At 38.4% G+C, this 27,148-nt stretch overlaps 2 protein-coding genes across 3 annotated transcripts; both read right to left on the bottom strand.

The window, feature by feature from the left end:
• Window positions 1-1,228: 1,228 nt before the first annotated feature.
• Window positions 1,229-10,447, bottom strand: LOC134415218 (granulocyte-macrophage colony-stimulating factor receptor subunit alpha-like). Its single transcript, XM_063150504.1, has 8 exons — window positions 10,149-10,447; window positions 9,882-10,057; window positions 8,379-8,518; window positions 5,426-5,464; window positions 4,334-4,463; window positions 3,016-3,112; window positions 2,419-2,500; window positions 1,229-1,487 (listed from the first exon to the last, which is right to left on the bottom strand). Exons 1-8 carry the CDS (start codon window positions 10,298-10,300, stop codon window positions 1,413-1,415), a joined length of 891 nt encoding a protein of 296 aa, XP_063006574.1. The 5' UTR covers window positions 10,301-10,447; the 3' UTR covers window positions 1,229-1,412.
• A 4,959-nt stretch (window positions 10,448-15,406) lies between these two features.
• LOC134415219 (granulocyte-macrophage colony-stimulating factor receptor subunit alpha-like) lies at window positions 15,407-26,348 on the bottom strand. Of its 2 annotated transcripts, XM_063150505.1 has the most exons (9): window positions 26,282-26,348; window positions 21,864-21,993; window positions 21,596-21,771; window positions 20,698-20,837; window positions 20,038-20,076; window positions 19,163-19,304; window positions 18,528-18,618; window positions 17,870-17,951; window positions 15,407-16,974 (listed from the first exon to the last, which is right to left on the bottom strand). In XM_063150505.1, exons 2-9 carry the CDS (start codon window positions 21,989-21,991, stop codon window positions 16,888-16,890), a joined length of 885 nt encoding a protein of 294 aa, XP_063006575.1. In that variant the 5' UTR covers window positions 21,992-21,993; window positions 26,282-26,348; the 3' UTR covers window positions 15,407-16,887. The 2 variants fall into 2 exon arrangements, with proteins under 2 accessions (XP_063006575.1, XP_063006576.1); XM_063150506.1 differs by lacking the exon at window positions 18,528-18,618.
• Window positions 26,349-27,148: the final 800 nt, after the last annotated feature.

Genomic DNA, 27,148 nt, shown 5'->3' on the forward strand with positions numbered 1-27,148 from the left:
AATTCTGTGATTCAGTGATTTTGCATTGTAGCCTGGACTACTTCATCAGGGTTCTGTCTGTAACACCTTTCCTGAATCAGTTGAATACATTGTCCTTCTCCAGGAGAAAACAGAAAACAAATGAGCAGTTTGTTTAGGCTCTACTTAACAAGACCCCCATGCCACCTCTTGAGCGTCTTGATACTTTTAGTATACTTTACTATTCCCTTCCTCAGGCTGAGCCACTGAATGGTTGTTCACAGATCATGGCTAGGTTTTGGTGGACTGGAGCCAAACTATGCCTCACTCTGGCAATTTTGCCCAAGAGGAGAGTTGCTGTGCAAGGTTATATAAACCAGTGCAGCCTGTTACAGCCCCACCACCCTTTTAGCAAGTTATTGTGAGCATTTCCACGCTGACCACTGCTGCATACTGGGAAAAATACATAAATGGTTTGCAAGTGTGTCCAGCATGAATTCAGCCTCTTTTGGAAATTTGTTTTGTTGTTCTGACCTGCTGCAAAAAGCTTCCCAGGTAAGTCTTTGACCAGAATGTAATCATTAACTGTGTCAAAGGCAATAGGTGTGCCAAGAGCTGTTTGTGTTCAGCCACGGTATAAGCTGGAGAAAGCACAGCACTGGAAGGCTCCCCAGCACTGGAACATGTCCAGGAACAACTGTTCCCAGCATTAGTTCAGCCAGGATTTACAAGTAATGTCCTGAACAGCTCCTGGACATAGTCCAGAGGTTAGCTCAGGCCAGGGCTAATTTCTAAAGGTAGTTTGCATGTGTCCACTTCATTTAGGGGTTTAAGAGTGTGTGTGGACTCTTATACATAAATTGGCCCCTGTGCAATAAAATAGTCCAGGGAATGTTTAGTCTAATAATAAAACATCTAGTACCATTATAAAATTAGTCTAATAATCCAATAGCAATGCTCAAATGTCTAGTGTAAAAATCTGAATTAATCTCATTTTTCTAGTTGCCCATGTGTACTTGAAGAACTCCAAATAAATTTCTAGTATGAACTGACCCATTTTTGATAGTGAACAATGAAATTTCATCAGAATTTAAAAAAAATTTATTCATCTCAATAAATTAATAATTAATCTTTTTAATATGAGACAGAAAGACAATTATTTTTCCTTAAGATTAAAACATAACTTGTTGAATAAAATATTCCAATCATATTTACAAAATAGAAGATATTCAATAAGGACAACTTGCCCAAACAGTTAAAGTTAGCCAAAACTAAAAGCAAATACAATGGCATTTAAAAAGATTGCATATGAGGTATCATTCTGTCTTGGCTGCATCATGCTTTTATACAAGAAAAAGAAGAAAGTAAAGAAAGCCTATATATTATTCCAGACTTTCCACGGGGATATACAGTTGTCTAAGAAATGCACTTTCAGACTTCTCCATTTTTCTTGGCTATCTCACAATGTCAGCAACTAATACTATCTCTTCATTTTCAGATGTTATTGACTGTATTTTGCTCTCCATCAGCTGAAAGGGAAAAAAAAAACAAACTTCCATCAGTTTTATACCAAATGTTAGGTTAGCCTCTACTTGTGCACAATTCTGAGACTATTTCACCTGTTTTCCCTGTCTGTCCACACAGTCTGTCCTGTTTCCTTACAAAACCCTATTTTGAACTGTTTTCTGTGTCACCTTCTTTTCTTTCCTGCATGTGTAACGTGCTAGTGGGTAAGTAGGTGGGGTGGGCACCTGGAGGGATTCAAGGGGACAGCTTGGAAGGAGTGACCTGGGGGGACACAGGGCTCAGACACTAGGATCAGGTGTGAGGTACTTTATGGTGGTTGTTTGTGGTGTTACATCTTTCCTTTCTTTCCTTTCCCTCCTTCCTTCCTTCCTTCCTTCCTTCCTTCCTTCCTTCCTTCCTTCCTTCCTTCCTTCCTTCCTTCCTTCCTTCCTTCCTTCCTTCCTTCCTTCCTTCCTGAGAGCGAGGAGATGTGCTAATCTCACTGGCCAATTCAGCCCTGCTAAGCCTGGAGTAGCAGGGGGACTGTGATGTCCAGGACCCTATTTTAGAGCCTGCTGCTGATGCTGATGAGATGCTGGTAGAGGCAGCTGTGCTGGTTCTGTTTCTGGCTGCCTCTCTGTGCCCCATTGTGTCATTGTCCATGTCCTTGTGTTGGGAAAGTGAACAGCCCTTCCTGCTGCCTGGATCTACCAATGGGAGCATCAGCCTGTGCACCTCTGAGACTGGAATGGGAGAAACCCCGTGGTTCTGGAAGAGCACTGACTTTGACATCCCTTAAAAAAACTCTCTGGCTGATTTTCTTTCCTTTTTCTTCAGAATATGGCAAAGAGAAGAGCAATCCTCTGTGATAAGTTCCTTATCATTAAAAAATTCAGCCAGTAGAGCCTTGTATGTATTTCGCATATTTAATATAAAAATAGAAAGAGAACATACCTCTGGATTTGTATTAGCCAGTGTAAATAAAGCAGGTTTTGGTCCTGGGATCTGTGGAAATGCTGCCTTCAAACAGCCAGTCCTGGAAATCAAAACGTATTGAATACAAAATTAAAATTGAATAACCATAATGTGCCAACACCATTGCAGCCTTGAACCAGCTCTTATCTTCCTCTTCACTCTTAGAAGTAAACTGAAAAATACAGTACAGAATGAACTGTATCATGAATGAATATCAGGAAAACATTAAGAATTTAGAAAGTAATAGATAAATTTTTGATTGAAGATTAATTTTTGATTGAAGATTTACTAGTAGTAAATTTCCTTCTTAGACAGAGAAAGAAATTTGTCCTGCTATTTCACGACAAACAGTGAAAAGTGGGGGTAAAAGTTTTTACAAGTTGAGAGACCAGTATCCTCTCTGAATTACTGGATATTTCTATGCAAAGTGCATCATACAATTTTCTTTCCATTTCTGTTTCGCTTATGGGGTTTATTTTACCTGTCCTACAGAGACACCTCCACCTTATTTGTTTAAAAACTTCAGGTCTTACATACACAGAGTGAAAATAAAATAAATGCATAAATTAAGTTTACCTTTTGCAGAGAAAAATTGTGATGATTGCCATTGAGAGTGTTGCAACTCCTACCCCAAGTAAAATCCATACTGAAGAAGATATCATTTCCTCATTTCCTGAAAGAGAAACATTCATAAATTAGTAGCAATAGTAGAAATAGCAGTCATAATATGAGGCTTAGATCATAGAATTACAGAACATTGAATAGTTTGGATTGGAAGTGACCTTTAGAGATCCTAATTCCAGCCACTCTGTCACAGGCAGGGATGCCTTCCACTAGAGCAGATTGCTTAGAGACCCAGCCTGGCTTTGGACACTTTTAGGGACGGGGCATCCACAACCTCTCTGGGCAACATGAGCCCATCAGTGCTTCATCACCCTCATGGTGAAGAATTTCTTCCTAAAATCTAACCTAAATCTACACTCTTTCAGTTTAAAGCCATTCCCCCTTAAACTATATGTCCTTGCACAGTCCCTCTGCAGCTCTCTCGTAGCCCCTGCTGGACAAGTGCAGCAGTGTGTCTCTGGAGCCTTCTCTTTTCCAGTTAGAGCAAACCAAACTTTCTCAGACTATGAGAGCTGCTCCAGCCCTCTGATCCATCTTGTGACCCTCCTCTGGACTTGCTCCAACAGGTCCATCTCCCTCCTGTGCTGGGACCCCAGAGCTGATGCAGCACTGCAGGTGGGGTCTCACCAGAGTGCAGGGGCACAATCCCCTCCCTGGCCCTGCTGCCCACGCTGCTCTGGATGGACACCAGGACACATTTGGCTTTCTGGGCTGTGAGTGCCCATGGCTGGGTCATGTCCAGCATCTCACCCACCAACACCCCCGAGTCCTTCTCAGCAAAGCCTCTGTCAATTCCTCCATCCCCCAGACTGAATTGGCACCAGCAGCTGCCCTGAGCCAGGTGCAGCACCTTGAACTCGGTCTTGTTGAACTTCATGCTGTGTCAAACATCTGACTGTGGGGGGACTGACTGTGCTGAATGTCAATCTGAAAGGTTTCACTTTGTATAAAAATTAATTCTGTCTTTTATCACTTTAGCAGAAATGTCTGATGGGAAGTATTAACATTGATCCTGTTTGTCCATCCCCTGGAGTAAGCAGGAGCTCACTACAGCTGCAAAGGTGTAATTTTTAATTTCCAGTGTTATTTCCAGTGTTAGAATGTTAAGAAATCGATTAAGTCTCTTCCCACTCTTCTCTGTAGTGCAGTGTGAAACAAAACATTTGCCAACCCTTTTTACATGTGTGTGTGTCCACAGGTGTGTGACAATGCGTGAGGTAGATGGCACATCCCTGGGGAAGAGTAGCCCAGGGCTTGGGTTTGTTCTTACCAAACTCAACAGGTGCACTCCATTCCCCCCAGGCTGGGCTCACAAAGCAGGCACTGCCAGCTGCTCTCATTTTCAAGACGTACTTCTTTCTTGTATTTGATCTTAGAAATATGTTACTGTTTCCCCCTTCCTAAAAAAACACCCAAAAAACTGAGTTGCTTTTCTTTGTTCCATGCCTTGAAAATATGCATTTGCCATTTACCAATGAAAGCATTGCTTATTAAAGAAGACTGATGTTACAGAGAGAAAATAAATCATTATTATTATTTTTATAATATATACACAAATATGTATCTCAAAAATAACCTGACACTGATGCAACTTTTTTACATTTAGAAGCATTTGATCTTTTACACTATAAAAGTATAATCTGTGATTTATTATGATATGGTTTGATTTATTGATAACTTCCCATAGCACATAGAGAGGTAGAAAATTCTCTTTAACCATCTCATTTTACTACTGCTAGAACTGAGTGATTTGAGGAATGAGGCATCTGTGCACCTGCCTCAGTCTCTGCATTATGAGTTTTCAGAAAAAGCTTAACTTTCCAGCCAAACCTGTAAAATAAGTAGAGGACTGCAATACTCAGTGTTACCAGAATTTAATGTAATACTCTTGCTCTTGGTGGCTTTTGCATAGAGGTGGGATGTTCAAGCTGCACTGATTAAAAGCAGGTGCAGCATACCTGGATGACAGCCTCCATCCCAAAAGGACTCTTGTGGTCTATGTTTCTCATAAACAAAATTGAATTCCTAGGAGATACTTTATCTTTTCTCTGTAGTCAGTGATGTGTAACTTCAAAGTCTGCTCCAAATATTTAAGAAAGAGAGTGGACAATATAATGAAAAATGGGAGATTTTTCAAAATACTTAACAGAAAAGCAATAAAGTTCTGCCCCTGAATGTATAATAAATTACATATGCCATGATGATTTAGCAGTTTGATGCATTCATGAAATCCATAGAGAAGGTTCCCATAAAGCATAGGGCACTGAGCACATACTGATTTAAAGATATTTTCATATATTTACTTTTCACAGTTTATAATGAAATGAACATGTATTGCTGATTAATAAACAAACAGACTCACTTGTATGGAAGTATATATGGGTTTTCCTTTAGGATTATCCTGTAAATTGAAAGCAAATAAAAGCAGATAACTTTTTTTTTTTTTATCATTGCTTGTTTAATGTTACAAGAATAATTCATTTTTATCTAGTGTCCCATTTTTCTGCATTCTTTCTTATGTACTTCTTGGTTTGTTTGGAAGAACTAGCGATTTGTCTTAACATTTAGTATCTAAAATCTAATTCATCTACAATGCCAAGTTTACATAGTAATTAATTCTGCTATGGTAAGATATTTGTTTTCCTTGTCACCACAGTTGAGATTCAAATTTTATTTCAGATTGAAACACAAAGCAAACCAGACCTAAATGAAAACTATAAGTTTATCTTTATAGATGCCAGGAAAAAAAAAACCAAAAGAAATAATCTGTGACATAAACCTTTACTTTTGCATCTAATGTTTTAATACTACGATAAATGTTGCTGTATGTAATTGCAAATATTATATACATACTATTTGGTTTTCTTTTAGATGAAAATATTTGGGACTGGCATGGATTCACATATATTTTAGGTTGTCCTCCACTACATTTTTGATAGCTAGAATAAAATTTGCTCATGTTGTTTGAATAGTCATAATAACTACAACATAATGTACTGACCACACACAACTAATGACTGCAGACTATATCCTCTCCATTAGACAACTAGTTAGGTATTTTTGCAATTTTTTTGCAATACATCATTTTAGAATACTAATTAATTAATTAATTAATTAATCAAATAATCCAGACTTATTTTTTCAAATAATTGCATGCATGCTCATGTGGCATCTGGAAATGAGGCTGTTCAGCCTGGAGAAGAAAAGGCTCTGGGGAGAGCTTCTGGCACCTTCCAGCACCTAAAGGGTCCTACAGGAAGGCTGAAGAGGGAATTTTCTCAAGGGTATGTACTGATAGCACATGGGGGATGGTCTTAAGATGAAGGAGGGTAGGTTTAGATTAGATATCAGAAAGAAATTCTTTACTGTGCTGGTGGTGAGGCACTGGGACAGACTGCCCAGAGAAGGCGTGGATGTCCCTGGAAGAGTTCAGGGGGCTGAATGGGGCTCTGAGTAACTTGGTCCAGTGAAAGGTGTTCCTGCCATGGCAGGGGGATTGAATTAGATGGTCTTTGAGGTCACTTCCAACCCAAGCCATTCTAAGACTTTATAATGCAAGCTGTTGCCCAGGACACCTTCTAGTATCTGCAGTCAAGCTAAATTATGCACAGGGATCAATCTAGGACAAATATCTGGCCAGTGAACCCCTTGTTCTTCTTTCTTGGTGCAGGGGTAACCTGAAAGTTTTCAGTGAAGTGATTACAGAGCACTGGGGGGAAAGGTGAAGGGCAGGAAGTCCAGGTGGCGTCTCCTCAGGGCTTCCAGTGAGAGAGAAAGGCTTGAGCAGAATGCAGTCATCCAGCAGGTCAATGCCTGGCTGAATAGCTGCTGTCACAGGCAGGGCTTTGTCTTCTGTGACCTTGGGATCCTTTTTGAGAAAGAGGAGCTACTGGGCAGGAATGGGATACATCTCTCCAAGGAGGGTGATTGCATCCTTGCAAACAGATTTGAGCAACTGGGCCTTCTGCTGTGTATAAAGGAGTGCCTTGTATGCACAGAGCTCTGTCTCGGGATAAATAATGAACCAGTGAGAGAACTTGTGTGTAGGCATCAGAGGATAGATCAGCAGAGCTGTCAGTGATAAGGCAATAAGTTTGGCAGAAGAAATTTTTATGGGTAAATCTTCCAAAGATATGATTATAGCTGCATCTGATAAGCGTCACAGGAGCCAGTGCTCAATTGCTGGAATAATTGCTGTACCTTGACATAATTAGCTTGGTGAAAGCTGCTAATGATGATGAAAAATAGCTAGAAAATTCAGACAAAGTATGAACTGAGTACTCTTTATAAAATTAATGTTACATGTATTAAAAGTTATTAAAAAGTATGTATTGCTTTACTGCAGTAGATTTTATTGCAATGTCAGGCAGAGTTTTCAATTATGTTTCTTTGTTAAAACAGCCAAGTGATTCAGAGAAGTAATGCTATTTCACGGCAGTTAAGCTAAGTTTGCAAAAAGATTTGTCTGTGAAATAGTAAACTCAACCCAGACTAAGACATTCCAGAATGCCTTCAATCAACCACTAAGTAGGTGGTCCAGACTACAAAGATTTTTCCTTTGTGGTCTCTGTCTGCCACCCTGTGGCGTTTTGGTGCAGTTCTGCCGCAGTCGTTGCATCTGCCCTTGCAGCAGAGTGCAGAAATCTCATTCCCTCCCTGGTGCTGCCAAAAAACTTGTAAAGCCAAGGTCACCCCCCACTAACCTGTCCTTAATCACACTGCCTTTCTGCTTTCTCTCACATTTATTTTCCTTTTGTTTAATCATTATAAACCCTCAACTTTTGGACCAACAGGTGTGATGCTTATATCTCAGTAAACTATTTGCATTTCATACATGGAGATATTCCATTCATTTCTATTAATTCAAAATTGTTAAGTAAATGAACATTTCCCTTTTCACTCTTTAAAGCTCAGCTCTGGACTTCCACAGAGATCCAGTTTCCACTGGAAATACTCCAATCCAGGGCAACTCCAACAAATTTTAGTGAAAGAAGTGTCTTTTCTGAGCACTGTCACTAAGTTGTGATGTGTTTGAATATTGTTTAACCATGCTTCTCCTCTGGGACTGTCCCAGACATCCAGTGTATCTCCAGCAGTGTCTTACTCAAGGAGGCAGGGATTAAAAAAACATAACAATGGGGCAGTATGGCAGAGCAGGATTTGGTATGGACCTGAAAAGCGCAGTCACAAAGGAATAAGGCGCTATGTATGGGGAAGGCTACATCAGAGAAGAGAGACTTATTGATTTTCACTCATGTGTATTGGTAAATGTAAATATATTAATTAATGTTAAGTGTAAGTGAAGACATTCTTACCTTATATTTTATGTTAATTTCATATTTAAAACACATGTCTTTGCTAGAATGACTTATTTGGGGTCGTTGCCATTGAATTATGCAATCATTTTTAAGTTCATCACAGGCGACTGTGATATTTGATGGAGGCATGAGCTTTTCTGAAATGACATAACCAAGAATTCAAATAATTAAAATCACTTGATCTCTTTTTAATTTGATGAAAGAGATTGAAATTGCAAGTAACACTTCTATGAACAAAGATACTTGTTTATATCTATTTTTCTTAGGACCTGTTAGAAATAGTTTAAAGACCAATGTTTTCTAAATCATATACACAGGATCACAGAAAAAAAGAAAAGGGACTAAGACACAAAACATGATACAGGAGCATACAAAGAAACAATCCCCTCCATTTATTTTTCTAGAGGAGTAAGGTAAAATACTGTCTTCTTTTTAGGAGACTTGATTACTGTGGATGAACTAGCTGCTGCTATCTCTAAAGTAAGAAATTTAAAGATCTTTTTTTTCTCTAAGCCTCCTCACAATGCTTCTGTGACATGAAGGTTTTGCCTTCAATCTGTTGTGAACTATGCAGTTTATTCCCTCCTTGCAAAAGAAATAGATTAAATAGATAAATACAAAATTTAAGAAAGACACTAAATTTTTAATAGTCTAGCCAGCTTCTTCATGCATTGCCCCTCACTTCACAGATGTAAGCAGAAGTATGAGGACCTTTATATTTTGATCATTGCCAATTACTTGATTATTGGAACAGCAGAAAACAGTCACTCATGGCAGAAAGGGTGACAAAATGGAAGAAAGTTTAATATGAGCTAGAATACTACTTTACATCTGTCGTTAGGGACAGGCCTGACCTGTTTGTGATGGGCTACTTGGTCGAAGAGCAGGTTGTTTTATCAGCCAAGCGTGACATTACAGCTCAGTTTCTTCTTCTAGAACAAAACCTTTTCTGTTCAATCTTTTAGCACAATACCAGAACCAGTGTGACATTTCCAGTGAGATTTTGCTGCAGAAACAGTGACAGCACAGGATGCTTTCAAGTACAGCAGCCATGCCTAAGGTATGTTGTACATGTCTTAATTCATTTACTCCAGGGTACAGTGTCCTGTATGTTATCTCCACTGGCAAAGAAAAGCAGAAATTAGGGCTCAGATAAACTTCTAAAATGTCTCCTCTCTCTTCTATTGAGAGGTGTTTGGCCATCACTGACAGGGAAGCAAGTAAAAGTACAGTTTTTTAAGACTTGTGGAATTTGCTTGAGAAAAACCTAAAACTTATAAGGGTAGATTGCTAAAGAACCTGGGACATAATGCAGCTGTGAGCTTTCCTGTTTGATTCCCCTCTTTGTCTTTTGCCTGGGGAATAAGTTTCCTTGAGGAAGCCACAGCCTCTTACTCTCAACTCTAGGTGAGACAGGGTACATAGCTCCTTCTCAGGGATAAATGCCCTACTATTTTCATACAGACATTGAAATAAAGATAAAATAAATAATTGACTTACCAATTTTATACAGGTCAATGTACTCATCATAGAACTGTATCAGGGAGTTGTTGCTAGACCCATTCACCAGGAAGTAAGCTTTTTCAATCCCTATGCTCACGTTTTGGAAGATGCATCCCACATTTCTGAAATTTTCATCTTTAATGTAAAGTTCACATTCCATCTCCTCTTCACCTCTGCATACAGCAAAGTATTTTAGTTAAACATGAGCACTGTGATGTGTTGAGTGAGAATTCAGACTTCCCTGTCTCAAGCAGACCTACTTACCTTGACTGCTGCCAGTAGAGAAAATACTGTGTGTCTGCTGGAGCATCCCTTCCTGCCTGCCAAGTGCAGTTCATGAGGAAGATGTTATAAATCACACAGGAGAAGTTTTCAATGGCTGAGCCCTTCATGCCTGCAAACCCAGGAATATCCATGGTGAGGAAAAATCATGGGAGTCCTCCAAGCTGGAGGATCATGGCACACACTCAGCTATGTTAGACACCTGCTGCTATTGCTTGGTTTGAATGGAATGACTTGGTTTGAAGGGAATCACTCATTTCGTTTTCTAACACTGAAAGATATTTGCCCTGATAGATGCAATGAAGAAATTTTTAGGGGTAAATCCCCCAAAGATGTGATTATAGCTGCAATAAAACAATGTGTGTGGGAAAAAGAGCTGATGATCTCAGGAGCACTGCATAAACTTTATAGACTTACATTGGATGGCTGCTATTTTTAGGTCTAAAGATTGTTTTTCTATCTGCTATATACAAAGTCAAGGGTGAATAGGGGTCAGGCACGTGGGTAAAAAGCTGTCAGCAGAAAATATCAAAATAGGTCACAGCATTATCTATCAACTCAAGTTGCTCAATGCTGAATGTGGTATGTTTGCTGAGGGTGTTAGTTCATGTGCTTTCAAGGATGTAGATCAGATACAAGGAAGAAAACATTTACTGTGAGGGCAGTGAGGCAATAGAACAAGTTGCCCAGAGAAGCTTGGATGCACCATCCTTGGAAGTATTCAAGACTGGGTTTGTTGGAACATTGAGCAATCAGGTGTACTGGAACTCATCCCTGAAGGGGCTGGAACTAAGTGATCTTCAAGGTCCTCTTCAACCCAAATAATTCTGTGAATATGATTCTGTGACTGAGGAACAGTCTCTCACTTCTAAAAAATCAGTATCAAACCAAGTAAAATTCAAAATTGTGTCTAGGATCTTTCTTAGCATGCAGCAGGTAGTTTATTTGTAAAAAAAAAAACTTCATTTAACTTAGTTCAGTATATTCCTCTGGCAGCTTTTTAGATTTTGTCTCTGACAACCAGACATCCCTCCAGTCTTGGACTTCCTAGAGACTCAGTAAATACCTCAGCAAACAAAACAGTTGGAAAGAAAAAGACGGACCTACCTTATATTTCAAAATGTCTTTACCTCGTTTATCTTTCTATTACAATCTTCAGGTTCAGAGAAGATGGAAAGACTATATTTTAAAAGGCTGTATAACTATAAATAGGGCTGTCTCCCTTGCTGCTTGTGTTTTGGGGAACCATCTTAGCATCGGAAGTGTTGCAAAACAAATGTTCATCACTTCCCCCCTGATTCATAGCAAATTTTGTAATTGCCCAACTCAGGGTTTCTTATAATATGAACAAGAAGTTAGCTGGTTAAATTTCCCCTTTTGTGGCACCAGAGTATGGTGGTGTTTGGGTATCCAGCAAGTGCTTAAATTTACAGGTGTTTCTCTCTAGCTCTAAGCAATACTGAGGAGTACAAGGCATCTCTCCATACAAAACACCTCTGGGGGATGGAAGATGGAGATTCTCCATGGAGGGCATCAGGGTGAGGCCTGGCAGTCCCAGCCCACCCCACCTCCAGCCCAGATCAGGGCAGCTGTGGGCCCAGGGCAGCCTCGGCCCTGACCACCAGGCACCTCCTGGGGACTGGGATGGGCCATGGGCCTGAGGGTGGGCCCGGCTTGGAGGGGCCGTGTCCAGGCAGGGCAGGGCTGGGGGAACCTGGAAAACGGCCCTGCTGTGGCACCACTGGGCGGGGCTGATGGATCCGGGGGGCTGATGTGGGGTCCTGGGCTCTGGGCATGGTGGGGGAAGCTCCAGGGACTGGGCAGGGAGAACCAGGTCTGTGGGGGTTCCCAGGGAAATGACAGTGTAAACTGTAAATGTTCTTTAAGCAGATGGAAAAAGGGGATTTCAAATCTTGGATATGATACCTTCAGATATGATGTATCACTACTAGAAAGTGTGATGTGCATTTGTCCTCATTTCATTTCTCCCGATGTGAAAATAGCCAAACTACAAACTGCCACTAAAGCAGAAAAAAATTGCAGGTAGTAAGCATCCAACTACAAACAGCCACTCCAGGCCCGCTCTTGGGCATTTATTACCTTCTTGGGTCACTGCTGTGCATTTTCGAAAGAAGAGAGTTATTATAAACAGTATAAAACATCAAAAGCTCCTTTAAACCCTGAAAGGCTTTGTTTCACAGAAGGCAATGTAATTTGCTTAATATGGAGATTTAAAATCCACGTAAAGTAATTTCATTTCTTCACATTGAAATTGAAGCATCACTAGAAAATATGACTTTTCAAACATCAAGATATGTCAACATTTCCCCTTAAAAACATGCAGATTCTTTCTTCTTGGAGTTAAAAACTTGCACGAAAGAGAACGGTCCATGTGCTTCTCTAACACTTCCATTCCTTGGCCACTATATATGGTCTTTATATTATATAATATATATAATATATTACAATTGTATATACAATTATATATATAATTATATTTATAAACACACACACACACACACATATATACATATATAAAATTGCCTTTATCAATAGGCTGAGGTTATTCCAATCCTACAGCTTCTTTATTGACATATGGAATGATTTAACCACATCAGCAGTAGTTCTTATGTATCAGCTATTCACAGATGACTAGGAGGATATAGTTCTGTCCAAGAGAGGAAGCCAAAGGCAGGTCGGTGCTGTCTTCCCTGGAGACAAAAAGGGCTTACCTTCCAGAGACCCAGAAATGCCCAGGCTCATGAATATTTCTTCTTTCTGGATTCTGGCTAGGGTGTGAGATTGGTGACTGATGAACTAGAAGTGGGCAGTCATTTTCTGGGTTCATGATCTCATGTTGATTGTAAATATTAGTTATACTGAGTTATTGCTGAGGCTAAGCAGCACCACAAAGAGGATATCTGAGATGGTGTCTTCTCCTTAACACATGTAGTGTAAAGTGAACAGGTGTAGTGAAGCAAGTCTACTCATCATGTTGGAAAGTTTTTAACTGCAAAATTATTTTCTACCACAAAAAAAAAAAAAAAGGAAAAAAACCCTACCTCCCTTCTACCTCACTTCTGCTCACATGCAGTACTAAAAGCATAGAGCAAGACATGAAAAAAGAACTGATGTGGCACTCTGTGGTTGTGTTCATCCATTTAATCACATCTGTTAACACCTGGATGTTAACTGAGGAGATGAACAACTCACTTTGAGCATCCAGAACTTCAGTCATCCACAGAATAAAGAATCATGAGAGAATCAAGAGGGCCTTGCCTGGTCTTTTGTGGTTTGAGAGGTAATGATCTAAGGCAATGTTGGCTCTATAAGGACCTATTCATGGATGTTCACTCTCTTCATATGCTAGTAGAGAATAAAAATGTGACAAAGTTTTTCTGAAGCATATCTATAAGACAAAGGGTGGGACTGACAAGCATGTATGTATAGATGGATATTCTACCAAAAAAGCAGATTTAGTCAAATACACAGCTCATTTTGGTGAGAATCACTATTACTACTCCTATCACATTATAGATGTCAACATACAAAGCAAGTGAAAGCTTGGACATCAGGTCTGAGCCCATAATAGTTGTTCAGAGGTAAAAGCTGCCCAGTTTCAGAAGTTTCACTGTACTTCCAGGTTAAATAAATTCTATACGTAACCATTTATGTACTTTTTTGAACACTGACTGTACTGTAAAGACAGAATAAAGAACTTTGGATCACAAAAAATGTAAAACCCCACAGTTTATTGTATCCTCATCTTTGGAAGAAAACACTCAATTTTGTGGTGGTAACAGACTGCATTTTGTGGAGAAGGGGAGTGACAAGTACCCAAGTAGTAAAATCAGAGCCATAAGAAATGTCATGGAGAGTCAAATGGGACTCTGGAAAGTAAAGGAAGTCAGAATTTTTTGTTTGCCTGTTTTTCCATGCTCCCACTCCAAAGATCCCTTGAACCTGCAGAGAAGGCAGCAGGGAAGCAGTGTGCTTTTGCATGCTCTCAGATTATGTATCTCTGAAACACAGTGAGGAAGAGTGGAGTTTGAGGTTTTGATTTGGCTACTTTGTCTTTAAACTGGAATTACTGCCGCAGAACAATCCAAACAGCCCAGAGGGACAGTGGTGTTTTTGCAGAAAAGGGAACTGTTTTGCCCAGGGGATTTCTTTTCTTGTCTATATTTAAGCAAACTCCTTACCTAAGGCTTTCAAAAGTGCAAACAAATTAAACACATTTTAAAAATTCCCAAGAAAAAGGGTGCTACCAAAGTCTGTCATCTTTCAGAGACCAGACAGCTCGAGTGGCCTTGATATCACCTAGGACTTAGAAGCAAAGTGAGAAGAAGAGAAAGAGGAAAAAGAATAAAGGGGAGAAGGAAAACATGGGCAGAGACACTAGGGCTGTTTACAGAGTTTTGGCTCCACAGGGAGTGAAGTCATTGCAGAAACAGTATCAAACCAAACATTTCTTAGAACTCAGAAAAACTTGAAGAATAATTTATTGCTCCAACAAAACCAGGAGTGTTCATAAGAGCTGTCTGGTGTTTTGCTGTACTGGTGTGTTGCAGCTTTTGCATATGTCACAAAAATACAAATGGTAGACAAGACCATTAATTTTTTCCTTGCATCAAGAACTTTCTATTTTTTAGCACAGAACAGAGGAATAGCCATAGGAGACCAGAATAAAGGACTTCTTCCTGTGTGAGCATCCAAGGCACTTAGTTAAAAGATTCTAAAGCCTGACCATTCTTTCCCACTGATTTTGGGGTCTTTGCCCAGGGATGGGAAAGTGATACCTTAGTTCCACACCTACTGCCACCTCCGCTGCTTCATGGATATGGTTTATGGTTTTCTTATTAGTGTGCTGGTAGTGAACGAGTTTTCTAAATGCTTTTTCTGTCTCAGCAGCTTTCACAGTGAAAGCAGTGGGGATGTAAGGGGTGCACCAACGGCCATGATCAACTCTGTGTGAAGCAAGATGGAGAGAATCCAGTAGAATCTGTTTAATTGTCCTTAGATTACAGTGAGTGTTGGCTTTAGTTTTCCCATTTAATTGCAGGTGCCTTTATCTTTTGGCAATTATAACTTAAGTAGAAAGATCATTTTCTGGTTCTGTTTTAAAAGGACATTAAAAATATTTTTTTATTGAAAGCTCATTTAGAAACACAGAACCATAAAATATTTAGTTCCAAAGATGGTCTCTTGTCAGTAACCTGGTCTAGTGGAAATAAGATAAGACTTTATTTTCCATGACAGGATTTCAGCTACTTGAGATGACTTTAACCACCTTGAGACTTGATGGAATTATAGAATACCCTGAGTTGGAAATGACCCACAAAAGTAATTGACTTCCACTCTCGGCCCTGCTCAGGACAGCCCCAGGAGTCACACCATGTGCCGAAGAGTGTTGTCCAAATGCTTCTTGAACTCTGCTGGGCTGCTGCTGTGACCACTGCCCTGGGGAGCTGTTCCAGTGCCCAAACAACCTCTGGGTGAGGAACATTTTCCTGATACCCAACGTAAGCCTCTCCTGACACAGCTTCAGGCCATTCCCAGGGTCCTGTCACTGGTCACCAGAGAGAAGAGATCAGTGCCTGCCCTTCTGCTTCCCCTCACAAGGAAGTTGTGACTGCAATGATGTCTCCTCTCAATATCCTCCAGGCTGAGCAGACCAAATGGCCTTAGCTTCTCCTTAAGGGCCTTCACCATCTTTGCAGCCCTTCTTTGGACCCTCTCTAATGGCTTTATATCTTTATTATGTTGTGGCACCCAAAACTGCCCCCAGCACTCGAGGTGAGGCTGCCCCAGTGCAGAGCAGAGCATAGGAGGACAATCCCCTCCTTTTCCTGGCTGGCCATGCTCCGCCTGATGTAGCCCAGGACAAGGTTGGCCCTCCTGGCTGCCAGGGCAGGACTGACTCCTATTCAATTTCATGCTTATGGAAGGTCAAAATATGTGATTAGCACCCAAACTGAGGGCTTTCTCCCATACCTCCTTATTAGCTGAAGGATTCAGGCTGTTATGCTTCTGTTTCATCCAAGTGTTATGAAAACACACAACTTGCCTGTACCACAATTAGCAAGTGACAGGCTTCTGCTGGAGAGTTCAAATGCTCTTTGAATTCCCCACTCAATACATATACATATGTACATCTACTACCTGTTAGCAATCATATATTAAGTTATTTTTTCCTATCTAACACAGATAGGAAGGGATGAAAAACAGGAGGCAACACATGGGCTTATGGGAAGATTGTATCCAGAACTCTTTATAGTAATCCTTTGTATGAGCAAGTAATCTTAAGAGGTTTGATCTCGGCTTCATACACCGAGCTTTCATACAGATGTCAAATTTCATTCCTGATCACAGTCTCAGTATGGCTGTACCTTTTTTGAGACACTGAACCAATGGAGATCCTTAAGTTTAGTTGTTCCTAATTTTTTTTTGCATGTGGTTGAAAAACAGTAAAATAGCTTCCAAAGCAATACTGAAATATTTTTTTCTGAAATACTGTAGTATTCATCATAATAAAAACCAGAAATTGTCCAGACTTTTCTGTTCATAGAAAATGCAACCAAATACAAGGAGGCTTTTAGAGATAAGATCTTGGGGAATTGTCTTTACAGCTGATGCTCTCCTTGTTTCCAGGAGTGATAGAATATGAAAATCCTCTTAATTTTTGCCAATAAAGTATATATGCTAGAAAAAATCAAGTCGCTCATTTCACTTGCATTCCATCACTTCCTTCTTCAATATTTGTTATTTCTTCAGTTCCTTGTTTTTTTAATAGATTTGTATATTCTGGCTATTAAAGGAAGAATATAATTTTTGTTAGTTTTTCATGCATGAGATTTGTCACAAGGTCATGATTTATGAATCTCCTGTCATTAAGATTTATTATATAAAACCTGTAGCAGGTTTTGTACAATAAAATTAGAAGACCAAGGTACACATGTCTGGATGATCCCTCCATATAGCCCCCAAAGAAGAGCAAAGACTTTTCAACTAAAAAGCTGGAAAAATCATCTTTTAAAATATAGAAAAGTTAACATGATAAAGGAAGAGAAAATAAAAGTATTTATAAAGGCTCAACAGTAATTCAGCGTATCACTGCAGACAAATTTTGTCTTCCAGACCTGCCTGCAGCCAACCTAAAGACTTTGCAAATTGCAGTAAACTGCAACATGCTCTCTAGAAGGGCAGTTCCTGCAGTGTTTGTCTGTTTGTTGCTTCTCACAAGCCAATTCCAGCATTCCACATAAGTTAGCACCTCTCAACATTCTGCTCTACTTTCTTGCTTACCATACCCTAGAAATTTTACCTCCTTCAGCATCATTGCCAAGCACTAGTATGGCAAAACTAATGAAGGTTTCTTTGTCCCTTCTCTCCCTGCTTGCTGCTGCAGTATTATTGTGCTGAGAAACTTATGCTCAGCATTGTTTTAGTGATAGCACATGGCTTATAGGGACAGCAGGGTGAAACTGCATTTTCCCCAAAGCTCCAGGTAGACAGATGACAATTATTTTGTAATGGAAAAGGTAACACAGACAAGTTATTTGTGTGTGGACTATCTTTGTCCATATCCCAAGAGCAAGAAGAAGAATGAAAATTGATTCTTGCTTGTGTGCATCTTTCTGACAGTTAGGTCATACCCTTTACACTAAATTTTTAAATTTCAGGCAAATGGAAAGATAGCATACCTGGAAGTCCATTGGAGAGTGCTCACGGAATGGGTCTCTTGGCTGTGGTACTGCAGCAGATGTTTTTTTGAAATAAGCCCTTCTGCAGTGACAAAAAGGTTTGGTAAAAAAAGATTTAGTTTGGAAACACTTGAACACATACTATATAATCATGCTCCTGAGGTACTATTTTATTTCTCTGAGACATAAATAGTATTCTTCTAATTCAAAAGTAGCTAAAAATTACATAGGCTGAATAATACAATATTATAATTTTTTTCGGAATTTGGATGACAATAACTTATTTTCTGACTTACTAAGGCATCATAGGAAGTTGTGTTTTAAGTATATGAAAAGGAAATGTTGTCAAAACATGGAAAAAATTTCATGTACCACCCCTCAACACTGCAGGGTCTGATGGTAGGAAAGAGGTACCGATAAAAGGCCTTGGCCTAATATTGGAAAGCATTGTGTTATATTCACCAAGTGGATAAGAAAGTTGGGAATCAGAAGTATAGAGCATACTTGAGGAACATCCAGCAGATGATTCCTAGTATAGCTCAGTGTTGATTTTCTCCCTTCCTTGTCTCCTTTAAAAAGAAGCCAGAAATTTTCTGTTGGAGGAAGAAGTATTATTTTAACTATAGAATAAAAATTTTGCACAAGAAATAAGACTTACACTGTCATGCAAAGGAGAAATATGAGACCTGCTGCCAGGCTTGGTATCAGAAACAGCATATATGATGAAGTAGACGTAAATTGCTGTGTTCCTGAAAACCAAGCAATCATCAAAGTGCTGGTTAGCATCACAGGGCATGAATGATTGCGTGGCCATGTGCAATCTGCTTTGCATCAGGCTGTCAAACCCTCCATGAAGGGATGACTTCTTTAGCTCAGACCTCATTGCCCTGTAGCATGCAAAGGAATAGAGTGGCTGAACAGTACGTGGGCTGTCCACAGGAACTGGAAACCTGAGGAACTGAGTCCTACAGAGTATTTAAATATCCAAGGTGGCAGAGAGCAACAGCAGGCAAAAGGAGATTGTAAAGTCAGGAGCAGAGATGGAAGAAGTAAAACAGCTGGTAACAGACTTCAAAAAGGTCTTCTTCATTCACTATCCCTGTCCAAGAAGCACTGTCTCCCAGAATTATTGGAGAACCCTCTAATAGTAAGAGAAATGGCAATTCTTCTACTTTCTTTGTCCTAGCAAATTAATGCGCAATTATCGATGTGTTTCCATCTGTAAGCATGAAGTAAAAATAAGGTAGACAGGTAACAACTGAACAAGGTCAAGGAAAGGATTTTTATTCTTACCAAACTCCACAGGTGAACTCCACTCTCCCCAGTTTGAGCTTACTCTACAAAAGCCTGCATCTGTTGCTCTGATCTTGACGCTGTACCTTTTTCCTGAGCTGAAGCTTTCATATAGGTAGGAGTCATTTTCAGTGATTTCTGTCTAAATGCAAAATAAGTAGAATGAGATTTTTTTGCATTATTTTTCTATAATTACAATAAAATTTTATATTTTACATTTATATAATGTTTCTGTGAACAGACTAGAATGAAATAATTAGTAGAAAATATGACTTAGTAAGTTAGATAGTTTCATCTTAGCTCCCCTTGTTTGAATACTTTTGTTATTGGGTAATATGAAGATGAAATTTGCTGTATGTTTCCTTGGCTCCTTAGACTCTGCTAAGCAATGGGACTTTAGGAATAAAAAATCTTTAATGATCTTTAATGGCAGGGGTATTTTCAAAATTGAGGTAGAGTTCGATAGCCAGATTATATTTTTTTTCTGCCATCTTTATATTGGCCTAATCTTTGAGATAATATTTTCTTGCCTTTTACGTCTCAATTCTTTCCAGAAAGTATTATAAAAGAAAAAATCCCCACATTTTTTGTGTTACACAGAATCAAGATCCATATTTTTACATTTATATGAATCTGTTAGGAAGTAAAAAAGAATGTAAAATGGAAGATTTTTGTGGAGTAATATCAAAGTTCACATGTGCAGGTGTTTTCACATCAACTTTTATAAACAATAGTTTAAAACTTCAGATTTAGAAAACTTATCAAAAATAAGCATATTCAGTACTTTGAAACAGATAGTGTAAAACCAAACCAATTTGTTTGGGGATGCTCTGATACAGAAGAAATTTCAATATTTTAGATTAATACAGACTTACTGTTTTAGATGCAGTTTTGGGGCTTTTCTCAGCATCACCCTAGCAACAAGGGAAAAGTTTAATTGTTAATATTATTCTTTTGTTACTATATAATAAAGGGTCTTCTCTCATGGATGTTTGATTTTCAGAAAGAAAAATTGTATGTAGTATTTTAAGTGCCTTCTTTTAAAGAAGGCATTTAAACTGTGAAATTTAGGCTGTTCTTCCACTAAGTGGTTTTTCCTCTCCATTGATGTCCTGAAATGTTGCACCATTTCACTATGATTATAGAATTGAGCATCAAAGCGCTAAACAAAAGAAAAAAAGGCTCAGGTTGAGAAAATGTTTACATTTTAATTGTTAAAACAAAGTATCTAAAATTTACAAACCAACTCAGACAATGTTTTTTCCATTGGCTTTTTGCCTGTGTATCTTTTGCATTCTTAAACATTTAATTTAGCTAAGTTATGTTTCCTTTCTTTTTTTTTTTTTTTTTTTTAATTTTTCACCGTTGGAACACAATAAGCTCACAAATATTTTGAACTTTATTTTTGAAGTATACAATATTACTTTCCATATTCATTCAAGCTTTCAAAAGGAGGGGATGAGAACAGGGTTGCATGGTGTTAGGTGTAGAAATAGAGAGAAAGAAATGCTGTTAAATGTCACAATTATTCTTACCTTGTTTTCTATGACAATTTCATATTTGAAACAACTCATGTTTTCCACATGACTTGTGCGAGGTGGCTGCCACCAAATACTACATCTACGAGAAGCTTCTGTACAGTTCACTGTGACATTTAGTGGAGGGGTGAGTTTTTCTACAATGATATAACCAGAAATACTATTGATTAGTAACAGCTGTCTTCACTCTGTCATTTTAAAAATATAGGTAGATGTTCAAGCAACTGATCTAAAAAATTGCAACTTTAGCAGAATTTCTATATTGTTCCCATATTCTGAAGCGGGACTCCTGATTTAACATTTCAATTGAGAAGCCTGGAGCAAGAGCTGCAACAGTAAGGAAAACTAAAAACACAAGCCATTTATTACATTTTACTGAATTCAGCATATGATTTCTGAAGGTTTAGTTTTATTTCTTGGATTTAAGGGTTTTTTTAAAATACTATATTCAAATTAAACAGATTTTTTTAATTAACATTCTTACATTAAAAATGGGAGTTTTGCTCACAGCATTAAGGTAACTGTTTCTTTTCACTATGTGGATGAACAGCATTGCTATCCATATTAAGCAATAATAAGAGATAATAAGAGATAATAAGACCAACATCTAGATAGTCCCCCTCAAGGATCCTTAGCTAGTTAATTCTGAAAGATGACACCTTTCTCTCAGAATAAATATTTGATAGAAATGTTCAAAATTTTCTGACCTATGATTCCAGATTTTTTCTCTATTCATTAGTTTTTGTCCATTCTTATACTTTAGGGCTGAGAAAAAGTGAAAAAAACTCAAAACTATTATGGGGAGAAATATTTTTTAAATGTATGCTTTTTCCCAGAGATTAATTCTTCATTCTTTTAAGATATAACTGGAAATTAAATTAAAAAAAATGCTTACCAATTTTGTATAGCTTTATGTAATCCTCATATGACTGAATGTTTTGTCCGCTTCTGGACCCATTTACCAGGAAATAAGGACGGTTATCTTTTATTGTCACATTTTGAAATCGACATCCTATGTGCCTTCCACGGGTATCTTTGATGTAATTTTGGCATTCTGTGACATTTTCATTCCTTTACAAGAAATATTGAATCAATAAAACATTGACAATGTCACATGTCCAACCACAAATCAAAATTCCCAATATTCAAGCAGACCTACTTACTTAAAGGACCCCCAGTACAGGAAATATTGGGTGTCTTCTGTAGCAGTCCTGCCCACATGCCAGGTGCAATTCATGAAGGAAACATTAAAAATGACACAGGCAAAGTTTGAAATGGCTGTTCCATTCATGCCTGCAAACACAGAAAGAATACCCCATGTCCACTCTGCAGAAAAACTGAATAACTCCTCAAATAACACAGACGGATCTTGGCATGCTCGTTTAGCAATTTTTTAGCTACCTGCTTGGCAAATCTGACTGTACACAGTTTTGGTCTTGTAGTTTTGTCCTTACTTGAAGATGGCAATGATTTTATTTCTGTTGAGCCATGAGGATTATCTGTCATGGTTCCAGAAGACATAGATGTGACTGGAATTTAACTGAGTCTTTAATCAACTCAAACATAGGGATTTAGTGGAAGTTAATAACAGACAGTCACCATGGTGTCCTTTGTTTAGACCCCCAGTTAACTGAGGCCCAGTCTACGGTGGAATGCAAATCCTACAACTATGAGCAGAGTGGCAAAATTCTCTCTGCTGCACTTGTGTTAAGCACTCTGACCCTTGATTACAAAGCACTAAAAATTTAAATAAGATGTCCACCACTTTCTTCTGTGTGACAGCAGACTGGTTACAATCTAACCCTGAGACTGTTTCCTGAAGATAATCCCTGCAGAAGTGTTGCAATTTCAAAGAGAGAATGATGTATTTTTCAATTAGGAATTGAAACTAGCTATTAATCTCTTCCAGTGCCTTGGATTCAAGGATAGGGGGAATCTTATTAGCACTGAACGTGACAGAAACAGGCCTGAATATCTGCATAATTAGTATAAAATCAAGACAAAGCTGAAGCAGAAGTTTACACCTTGCTTAAGTTAATTTACAATTTGAATTAATTCCTTGTGTGTTTCTCCCCCACCAAAAGGTGAGATCTCCAACAGGAAATGATGAACATTCAGTACCTCAATAGCTATCATTGTGAATTGAAGGACTGGGCCACAGCTTTCCAAGACTAACCCAACCACTGTTAATTGAGTTCAAGAACCACACACACAACGTTTGCATTTACCTCTCTAGTTAGCCCTAAAACTCCACATCTGATTCTTACATCTTTGGAAATAAAGAGAAATTTTTAAAGTTGTAAAAGTACTACTGGATTTCTAGAAATATTTCTCTCTTCCAAGAGAAAACTTGAAACTTTTTCAAGAGCTTGGTTCAGCAGCATTTTTCTTTCAATGGCAGTGTTGGCCTAAGCATGTCCTTTCCCATCCTTCACTGATCCTGCCTGATTCCATCCTGCCCCCCTGGCTGTGCTAATGCCACTTCTTGTGGGGCCCTGTAGTGAGCAGGTTTGAACAACTGATCATCATTACAACTAATGCTCCTCTCAGCATTTGTTTTCTTTTTGGTTGTTTTTTTATCCTCTATCAGAAATAGTAGAACAAGCTTGTCTGAGATGAAAGCGTGGGCTAGCAACTAAGAGAAAAGCTGCCTAAGCTATTTCCATATCTGTAGTAAATACTGACCCATACTTAGTCACTAGAGGTATCAAAGCTCTCAGCAGGGAGTTGTTTACATCCAATTTATGTATAAGTTTATATATATTTAACAAACTACTTTTGGGAGTTCAGTCATTACCGTACTTGATGAGGTAATGGAGAACTTGGATCAGCTCTCTGCTACAGATTCAGTTTATGACCCTGGGCCAACCAAGTCTATGCACTTCATTCACTCATTAAAAAAAATAATAGAGAAATTTTCTTCCCATGAAGAAATTACTGGGTAAATTCAGCAGTCTGAAGTATGATCACAGCTGCTGTGCAAGGGTCTTAGAGAGATGGGCTTCTTCAAGCCTTCAGCAAAAAGGGTTATTCTGAATTTAAATCAGTTCACAACCTGATTCTTGTGAGGGCCAAGAAGCAGTTGAAGTGCTCAGTGACAAAGGAAATATTCAGCCATATGCTGTGAATAAATATGAGTCTCTCCATACCCATTACTGACTGGACATTTTTTCATAGGTTTTAGGGCATTTTTTTTTCATTTTTTATTTATTCATTGTTCTGTGGTTATGCCAAAGAGAATCTAGCAAAGTATATAAACACCACTACCCTTTCTGTAAGGTTTATTTTTGAGCCTACTCTATTCATCCAACATTGTCAGCTATTACCTTTTTGTTTTTAGCAACATCTGGAATAGAGCTAAACCTTCATGACAATTTTTACCCACATTGTTTCAGAGACGCTGATATTTTTCTGCCTCCAGTTTATACTGAGGACTAGCTAAATTTTTCTAGTGTCTTTTTGCTTAACCACACCTGTTTGAAATGCCCCATATTTGTCACTTGCATATGGTTATTTCCTTAAAAAATGGTAGGACCATATTCTTATTAGTTTTTTCTGTGAACACTGATGCAAAAACCATTTTAGTTTCTCTATATTGTACTTATCCTTCTGAACTGCCTTCTGTATTATCTGATGATGATAGTGAAATACATCTGCAAGTATGTTAATGTCCTCTGAAGCATACTTTATTTCAGACACAAATAACTCGTTTTCACATATTTTACTATCTTTAGATGTATTTTAAATGTTTGAAATTCTTTTCATGAAAGAGGTAAGATACTTAACTGAAATGTGACAATTATGATTGCATGCAAATGCATAACAATCCACTGTTTCAAATACCTAGAGTGTTTTCATTTATTTGTTTGTTTGTTTATGTCTATTTTGTCAACTTAGATTATCTCCATCTCTTGGGCAGACATCAGAAAAATGTAGGCACCTTAGCTTCAGAAAAATATCAGAGAGAAGAAAATTTGGCTCTGCAACCATTTGTAGTTACCAACATTACTAGCAGGGAAGGACAAGATCTCACCTTTGGGTCCTGAGCCCAAGAGAATTTTTACTTTGATTCAGTCATTCTTCAGTTAAAAAATGCATAAAGTGTTGAATCTTAGACATAATTGACCAGATACTTTATAAAAGATGTTAAATAACAAACTTGATGTTGGAAATAAAAAATATTAAAATTTTTTAAAGAGTAATTAAATTACTGTAACCTTTCCATCTAACTCTGAAGAAGCTGTTAGGTGTGAGGTGGAGTTTGTCTTTCCTAAACCTACCAAAAAGCTGTATAGATGCTCACAGGGGAACCAGTAATTCTATACTGCCTTAACACTGCCTAGAAAAAAACCCAAAAAACATCTACTTTAGGCCAGTTTATGCAATCTAGTCTGGGACAAGATGAATGAAGGCTTCACCATATTTACTTTTTGCAATGCACCAAAAATATAGCCCAGAGTAACCTCTCTAATTCTGAGCTATCCACCTTTGTCAGCTAAATCCAAGAGGATTCATTCCTTTCCTTTCTTACATAATCTGGAATTCACATGTTATTACTAAACAAAAAAACTGCCTGTATTATTTTTCTCAACTGAAAATTTATTATTAAAATGTCTTTTTCTCCTCATTCTTACATCTGTGCAAGTATCAGAGCTGCTTATCTTTAGAAAAACAGTTGCAGCAGACCAGTACTCTTTTCCCCAGAGAAATGTTTCAAACTTCCTTCCACAGCTCAAATAGATCCTGTGCAGATAATTGATGAAAATCTTTAGGAAAGTCAAAGTATTTCTATGTGAAGTTGTTTCCTTTCTGTACTGTAGTTTACAAAGTTTCTATGAAAATTGGCTACTGCTAGACTCTGGGCTACAGCACAAGTTGTTTCTTGGAGAAGCCTGAACCCTAACACCCTTCCACAGGGGATAGTCATGTCAGGGATTCAAAAGCTGAAATGCTGTTGCAGTGTCTACTCTCATCTAGATTGAATTACTGCTTCCATGTTAGATGTGATATGAGGGTAAGATTATGCCTGCATTCCTGCAGCTTTTTCAGGAAATTGTGTATGTGAAATCTAAAGTATTAAAATCATGAAAGAGAAAAGACACTTCCATTCTCCTGGTGCCTAAATGCAGTATTTCTAAAAGAGTTCACTCTGTTTAGTAATTTTACTCTATGGATGAAAAGACCTAAAATCCAAACATTTCCAATGTGACTGTGTTTTCAAGAGACAGTAAAACAGGCTCTCCTCACAGTAACTCAGGCTCTCTCTCACAGTAATTCAGATTTAACTTAACAAACAAAATACTGCTATGTGGATTGCTAGAAACAGCAAATTTTAAGTCATAATCATACAAATATTGTCACATTGTAGAAAAAATATGCCATCAAAATATTGGCTAAGACATTCATCAGAGGAAAGCAGGCATTTGCTATCAGGTAGTTTCTATCCAACCCTCACAGTTATTTAACATTAAAACCAGCAGAAATGACAAAACTCCGTATTTCTTTCCTAGCTTCTTTGGAGTACAATAAAGGAGAAATAGAAAAGAAAATAGAAGAGAAAACCAGACAATACTAAACCTACCTTGTCCTTGAAAACCTGTTTCCTGTGGTGCTTACAGTAATAGAGAACAAGAAGGATAGAAACTATGACTTTGCCTTGGTGTATTTCTGCATGTTTTGACAGTGTGATCTCATTGCCTCATTTCCCTTATCCTCATTTCCGTTAAACCATGGGGAGCAGCAGGGTCCCTCCTGGCCTTGGGACAAAGGTCAGCATAGAGGGATACTCTCTTCATTACTTGATTCACATAATTTCCAGTAATTTGTCACACATTTTTCATATAAATGTTTGCACAAGGCACCACCTGAAAGACAGATGAACATGGGTCTTCCTTCTGGCTCGGGTGTAGGTCAGCTATGATTGCTTCAAGCCATGCCACTGTTTTCTGCTTCTTGCCCAGGGATGCTGCCTGGTTCAGGAGTATCAGCCCTCTGCTCAGGTCTGCAGAAGAGCTGCTCCCAGCTTTGCACTAGCCAGCCTCATTCCCTCTAGGTGGGTAACAAACCTTGTCACCGGTCTTGACAGCCTTCCTGCCTTGCATCCACATTTTTCTGGCTTGGGTGAATTCAATGCACAGACCAAGAAAAGTTTCTGTGCATATGAAATGTCCTGAGTGTAATAAGCAACAGTATGTCACTTGTCTGTGCTGGTGTCCTGGAACTGAGAAGCATAGAACCTGCCTCTTCATGTACCCCATAGTACCGTCTGAGTACAGAGCCCTGTCTTCTTCATCTTTAATATTTTTTACAGAAAAATGAAGTTATTAAAGTAGAAAACAACATTTAAATCTCATTATTTATAATGTTCACTGAGTGCACTCCTTTTCAGTGTTATATCTCACTGCAAGACTGGTAAATCCTATCAAATCTGTCCTCCTTCTGTTTGTCT

Source organism: Melospiza melodia, chromosome 2 (assembly GCF_035770615.1).
Source record: "Melospiza melodia melodia isolate bMelMel2 chromosome 2, bMelMel2.pri, whole genome shotgun sequence".
NCBI classification, from domain to species: Eukaryota; Metazoa; Chordata; class Aves; order Passeriformes; family Passerellidae; genus Melospiza; species Melospiza melodia.

Excerpts from the sequence above, each read along its gene's own strand:
- LOC134415218 (XM_063150504.1), bottom strand. The coding sequence starts at position 10,300 with ATGGATATTCCTGGGTTTGCAGGCATGAAGGGCTCAGCCATTGAAAAC. Across the intron at positions 5,465-8,378 it reads AAATTAACATAAAATATAAG|GATAATCCTAAAGGAAAACC; the intron begins GTAAGAATGTCT and ends TTCAATTTACAG. Across the intron at positions 2,501-3,015 it reads ACAATTTTTCTCTGCAAAAG|GACTGGCTGTTTGAAGGCAG; the intron begins GTAAACTTAATT and ends TTTGATTTCCAG.
- LOC134415219 (XM_063150505.1), bottom strand. The coding sequence starts at position 21,991 with ATGAATGGAACAGCCATTTCAAACTTTGCCTGTGTCATTTTTAATGTT. Across the intron at positions 21,772-21,863 it reads CTGTACTGGGGGTCCTTTAA|GAATGAAAATGTCACAGAAT; the intron begins GTAAGTAGGTCT and ends TTTCTTGTAAAG. Across the intron at positions 19,305-20,037 it reads CCAAAACTGCATCTAAAACA|ACAGAAATCACTGAAAATGA; the intron begins GTAAGTCTGTAT and ends TTTTGCATTTAG.